The 6,657-nt window shown below is 32.0% G+C and overlaps 1 protein-coding gene across 2 annotated transcripts in view; it reads right to left on the bottom strand.

Moving 5' to 3' along the window:
* Nucleotides 1–358: 358 nt before the first annotated feature.
* Nucleotides 359–6,657, bottom strand: part of LOC117172934 — a 22,896-nt gene continuing 16,597 nt past the window's right edge. For both annotated transcript variants that reach the window (XM_033361246.1, XM_033361240.1), the window contains exons 2-5: nucleotides 3,891–4,058; nucleotides 2,372–2,491; nucleotides 1,975–2,104; nucleotides 359–556 (exon numbers count right to left, since the gene is read on the bottom strand). In XM_033361246.1, coding sequence (XP_033217137.1) covers nucleotides 547–556; nucleotides 1,975–2,104; nucleotides 2,372–2,491; nucleotides 3,891–4,058 — 428 coding nt within the window. In that variant the 3' untranslated portion in view covers nucleotides 359–546. The remainder of the gene's footprint in view (nucleotides 557–1,974; nucleotides 2,105–2,371; nucleotides 2,492–3,890; nucleotides 4,059–6,657) is intronic.

Below are 6,657 nucleotides of genomic sequence, written 5' to 3'. Positions count from 1 at the left end.
CCTGTAGAAGCGCGATAAGAAAAGCCTCGGGCGTGAGGCCCAGGTTTACTTATTGCTCACATACAGTAATAATCAAATACATATTAGCATATGCATCAACTATCTGGTTTGCCAACCACTGGATTGATCAATGCTATTAAACAACTGGAAAGCCCGAAAAGCTTTTTCTTCTTAGCTATCACAGATGCTATGAAAATAAGACCAGCAGCAGCTCTTGACATCATTCCAAAAGACACATGTATAATTAATAATTATTTCATATAAAAATAATAATATAAAAGCAAAAGTTGGGAGGATTTTTCAAATGAGTTAGCTTTAGAATGCAAGAAATACAATTTATTTTATAGCTTTATTTTTACAAGCTCCTGCATTTGCCTGCACCTCCACGCAATTTTATTTCAGTGCAACCTGAACGGAAAAACCTGCCTATAGGGAAAAAACGCTCAGGGAGAAGCCAACACTTTTACAAACTGTTTTACTCACTATTTAGACCTAGAAGTAATTGAAAAACATCAAATGTTTGAGTTGCGTCTTTTCTTCCGTTGTTTACTGAGTTCTGTAATAATAAACAAAAAGATTTATCATCTCAGACGGCAAAAATCTAATTGAATTTAAAAAATTGAATGGTTTAAAAAAATTGATCAATGGTGAATAAATTCTAACCCAAAAAATTCAAAAAATTGACTAATGAGTCAATAATAATGCGACTAAGGTTCTTTCAAATTGAAAAGAACTTGTTAAAACTTATGAGGTGCAGTTTAACAAATTTAGGTTAAATTTATAAGAATAGAAAACGATTTAAATTGAATCTAAAACAATTCTAATGAATCGGAAAGAATGTTGAAAATCCAGAAAATTACAATGATTCAAATGTAATTAGAATGAATTCGGTAGATTTTCCTAATCCTAATCCAAATAATACTGAAGAAATTTTTTAAATACTTGGAGAGCTTTGAATTCCTTAAAATCATGGAAATCCTTGAAAATTTTGTAACTCCTGGAATATTTTAAAATATCTGAAGACATTATTGGGCCTATGAAATAGTTTTAGCCCTATACAAATTCTAGAAAAATTTTTAAGGCTCGAAATTTGTTTACTCTGGTGTACATACCCTGGAATATTTCGAATTCTATGAAGTTTAATCATATTTCGGAAGTAAATTAAAATTTCCTTGTAATTTTTAAAATACCCTGAAATATTTCAAATCCTTTGAATTTCTTTCAAATTACTAAAATCAATTCTAAATTGTTTAGAATCTTTTAAAATTTCCTAAACTATTTAAAATTCTTTAAATTATTTTTTAATGCTAGTAGAATTATAAAACTCTTAAAATTCAAATCCTTAAGAATACCAAAATTTATTAAAAAATTATTGAAATGTTTGGAAACCTTTAATAATATCCCAAGACCTTATAGGTCCTGCAAGATCATTTTATCTCTTGCGAACTTTTAAGAAATTAGGTAGTGTTTAAGTATTAAATTAATTATAATTATAAAATATAAATTATTATATTATATACCATTAAGTATTATAGACTACTTGAAAAAATATATAAAAATATTTTTTTGAATTACAAAAAATGCAGTAGTAAGTATTGAACTGAATTTAGAAGTGGATAACCCGAGGATTGAGTTATCCCTTAAAGTGAATAAAGTGATCTTTTAATTTTTTTAAACGGACTATAGTGACTTTCTTTTAAAAAATTGAAGTTGAAAGGCGTAACTGGATGTATGTTATTTGTACAATCGACCTTGCGACCCAGATGTATGTTGTGATTTTTTCAACTACACCACAAAAGTTTGATATTGGTTCAAAAAATATCTTAATAATATAATAAAACATAAATATTAACACCTGAGATGAAAAACTTTTCATGGAGCCTCAAAATTCCCTTTTAATAAGAAACAAGTGGACTCCGCACGCAAAATTAAATATTCTATCAGGTCCAGATTGTATTGCAGTTTTTAAATTACCTTCTGGACAAAACATCATCCTCTGGCGTCCAGCGGCGAAATGCACCATTCTCATGTACAGCATAATTTTTTTCATTACGTGTCACTACAGCACCATCTCTTGGAAGCACAAACTCTGATTGCAAAGGTCCTTTAAAAACAATATAGACTTTAATTAATCTAAAATTTGCAATAATCCTTTAACGCATCTAGAGGTTATACTATCCCTTCCACTTGAAAGAGTAAGATTTATCATTCGAATTTGAACCTTTGTAGGGGAATAGGGGAAGAGGCTATAACTTCTTAATGCCGCCTATAAATTCGGGCATTCAACAGACTATAATTGTTTTTAACTTGACGTTTTTGAAAAAAATTTCACTGATATTTGTTTTAATCTTTATTTTAGTTTTTCAATTACCTGATTTATAAAATTCCTGACCGCGGTATACTGCAGGAGCTTCTGAACCTTGATGTAGTACATCATCATTCTGAAATTTGACTGGGGATAACGGGCGTTGTCCACTTGATTCTCCAAATACTTCCGAAAAAAATATTGTTATTTAATGTCTGAAAGATTGAACACTTTCTCAACTTAGAACTATGAAATGAAGGTATAGTTCCAAAAACTTTACCTAGGCATATGGACTTGATACTTGGCTAGGGGTTGTTTTTGACCGCTGCTATGAAGTTGTATTAATCGTTACTATGGGCTGCTATTGTTCGTTACGGGAGATGTTATTAACTGTTTCCCGGAAGCTGTGTTCGTCATTTCCAAGCGTTTTTATTGACGGCTTATAAAGTTTGTTATTAACCGTATTCTAAGCGATTTTAATAATAGTTACTGAGAATTGTTACTAACCGTTGCTGAAGGTCGTTATCACAGGTTACTAGGTGTTATTATTAGCCGCTGCAAATGATTTTTATCGACTGTTGCTAGGAAATATTTCTGTCTGTTCGCAAATGTTGTTATGATTCAGTACGAGACTTATTATTGATCTTTATTACATTGTTTTATTGTCTGTGTGCGAAAGAGTTTTACTGATCGTTTCTAAACATTTTATTCACCGTTACTAAAGATTGTTAGTGGTAATTTGTAAACGATGATATTGTCCGTTTCTAGGGAATGTTTTTAGCCGTTGATAACTCCATTTATTAACACTTCGTACTAAACCCTTTCCTAGTAGCCACCAAAAAAACACTCGTCCTAGTTTTAGAAATTCTAAATCGTGAGCCTGAAAAGGTGGAGAACGGGTTCGGGGTGAGTGTGGGGAGGAGAGTAGGCCACATCTCTCTCATTCTTCAGAATACGTGTGAACTTGTTTCGCTTTCGTTAATTTTCATTAACGTCCGCCGAAAATCGTTTTAGCACTTTTTACTGGGATATATAAAGCAGCCCTAGGCCAAGCATAAAGTCTCTGGGATACCAAACAATCTTTTAGAGTAAGATTGCCTTATCTCTGCAAGTGTGGCTCTATAGAGATTGACCAAATATTCTCTAGCTACTCGTAGGAATAAAATGGGTTCTTACAAGAAGAAAAATCACAAACCGGCAACAACCCCTCTAGAAAAAGCATTTTCCTCTGTGAATATGGAAATCGCCGAGGAAGCCTTAGAATGTACCCACCTAGGATTAATCCTCGCGATACTAATGCCGTAAGGTTAAACTAAATAGAAAAACCGCGACGAGCTATCTTGGCTCTTGCTGCTAAGAAAAGGGTGATCAGCTAATCGTCAAATCAATAGGACGCAATAACTCGATAAACCGGGGTCAGCTTGACCTCGTTCATGCTGAAAGCGCTACAAAAATTAGTTGATCTTTACTTGAAAGAAGAAAACTAGTTTAACGCTCAATGTATCGGTGTCGGCTCTAATTAATTCAGCTTTCACGTTTTGAATGCCACATATATCTCTGAAACAAAGACAATACATTTTCTTACCTGTTATGCCGCGTTGGGCAAAATACCGACTCAGCGGCATTTTATCCATTCTTTGAAGCTCTGCCCTAGAGAATACATGAATACTCCCATCTGGATTCATTCTAGCAAGTTTTCCATGGTGGGTAAATATGCTTCCATCTCGATTGATTATTTCCCCAAGAGTTGATTCTGTAAGAAAAAAATAGGTGGATTTTTATCAAAGAAGAGATTCTCGAAACCCAAGAATTTATTATTGATCCGGAAAAAGCCTATCCTTAAAAGTAAGCCAAATTTAATGTGGAAATGGTTTTCTGTGCTCTCTCAAAATGAACCAGTGAAATATCAAAGTTTAAGAGTGGTGTCACTGGTTGACTCAGTGGAATGCCGTCACTTTTCTAATGCGTAATGTTCTCTGATTACTCACTACCAATAGCTACCTGGTGGCAAGCGTTTTCATGCACCAGCTGGTTAGTTATGACACTTATCATTCATTATAATTGAGCTAACATTTAGAAAATTACCTTTAAAACCACGCTTTACTTTTAAAACAATAACTAAGGAGCGGGCTACAATATAATAGAAAATAATACATTTCACATAACTGTAGAAACCCTGTGATAATCGTAAACGTGTCGCATCGCTTGAAGTCAAACTAAAGTGGCCAGATTCCTTCCCACTTTTAAGCGAAGGATATTTTAGTTATTATTACAATCAGGTCCCAAGTATTTCTACCAAAAACCCAAGGAAACAATAAAGTTCATTTTCACTCAAGAAATGCATTAACCGAACAGGGCACATGCGCATGCCAGATGGCTTGAGCTTCATGTCTTAGCCGGGTTAAGCGCTATAGCACTGGTTAAAACTATGGCTAAGCGTCACTCGTATATTCAATAATGAAGTTTCAGTTCAGTTACTTTCTTGTTCAATCAGTTAAAATAGAAAAGTCACTGGATCATCAGTGATAATTTAGAATACTGAATCAACCAGTAACAATTAAAAACGTTTGGCTGTTCTGACTTTAAAGATTTAAAGATTCGTCACGATGCAGATTTTAATTTAAGAAGAACAAATAACAGTAATGGCAATAAGCAGTTAACCGTAATGAATAAAAAAATATTTAGAATATGTAAATATCAAACTTCAGTGCACAAAATTCTAGCCCTGAAAACAGATGAAAAAGAATGATTTTTCAAGAAAATAGGGGAATAATAGAGAAAGCAATTATTTTAAATCTAATGAATGTAGATACCATATTGAATTTAATACGAAAGACTTTAACTTTGTAAGCTTTTGATTCAAAATATTCTACGTTTATAAGAAAATAGTTTGATTCTCAACAAAAAAATATTTTATACCAAAAGAGATCAATTTTTAACCAAAAGTTTATTTTTAACCCAGAATGATGACTTTCCTACCATAAAAGATGGATTTTTAACCAATGAGATTTAGCTGAAAAATAAAATTTTCCAATAAACAAAGAATATAATTTTCTACTAAAAAAGAAATTTTTTTTAAAAATCCACGCATTTTCTATCGAATAGTTTTATTTCCAACATAAAAAGGATACATTTTTAACATAAAATGGAATATTACGAGATCTGGTTCTTGCGCTTTGCGCTTGATAATATACTTATATTGCACTTCACGCTTGATTATGTAATTAACTCGCCAATTTTTTGTATTTTTCTTATTCTTGTGCAAAGACCTTTTAAAATTAAAGGTCAAAGCATCGATAATTGTAATTTAATAATTCTCAATACTCTTTTGTTAAATTTACTTCGGCTTTAACCAACCCATTCTCGTCACGTATCTCGGGCTTCGCACTTCATTTTGTCCGAGATCTAAACTTTTCTATCTTAGGTTCAACTCTATTATGTTAAATGTATATTATATTTACTTCCGTATTTGTAATTGTTCTGTTTTTATAATTTAAAAAGGGCACGTTCTATAAAAAAAATTCAATCAAACATTTTATTGCAGCTCGTATCATTTTTTTTCGTAAAATTCATCTGTTTACTTTCAATGTTATTTGTACGACTTAAATAAAAAATATCATCCTAGCGTAAAGTGTTTCGGAGAAAATTTTCACATATAGTTTAAACGACAAATTTGGTTAAATAACACGTTATTATAGCTTCTGCCTTTTTTCCAAGAATTAAATTTTTTATTTTATTTCTTACGACTAAAAGAAAATCTACTCGTCCTACTTTTAAACTATTGATAACAAAGTGAAAATATATACAGAATATTGAGTTCTACCTGTAATTATGAATACATTTTTAAAAGGATGAAAATAGTTCTTATAGGCCCTAGTCCTAGTAAACTGAACGTTTACTATGTGGTCACTTGACGTGTTTTACTTTCACACGTTTCGCTAGGCTCAGCGACAATATTTCTACACCTAGAACGCGGCAACCTGGCGCGCAATATTTATTTTATTCATTTTTGAATTTTTAACAAATAAATATATACTTGCGAAAATATAATAAGAGCTTTAAGTTCTACGTTAAAATGTAAATACAATTTGAAAAGGATAAAAATAGTTAATAGCTGGCCCAGTAAACTGAACGGTCACTATGATCACTTTACGCGTTATACCTTGACGTGTTCCGCTAAGGTAAACGATACAATGAGCCTTCACGCGTTCCGCTAGGGAAAGAGTTATACGAAAATGTATATTTTGATGCAAATTTTTTGCTTCCCAATATTACACCTAGTACCAAAAGTTTTGTAAAAATGCGTATGATAACAATGACATATGTTTAAACTGTTTTAAAGGGAAATGTGA

This window comes from Belonocnema kinseyi, chromosome 1, assembly GCF_010883055.1.
Source record: "Belonocnema kinseyi isolate 2016_QV_RU_SX_M_011 chromosome 1, B_treatae_v1, whole genome shotgun sequence".
Lineage (NCBI taxonomy): Eukaryota > Metazoa > Arthropoda > Insecta > Hymenoptera > Cynipidae > Belonocnema > Belonocnema kinseyi.
The sequence above is the reverse complement of the archived record's forward strand: the minus strand, read 5'-3'. Positions and strand labels throughout refer to the sequence as shown.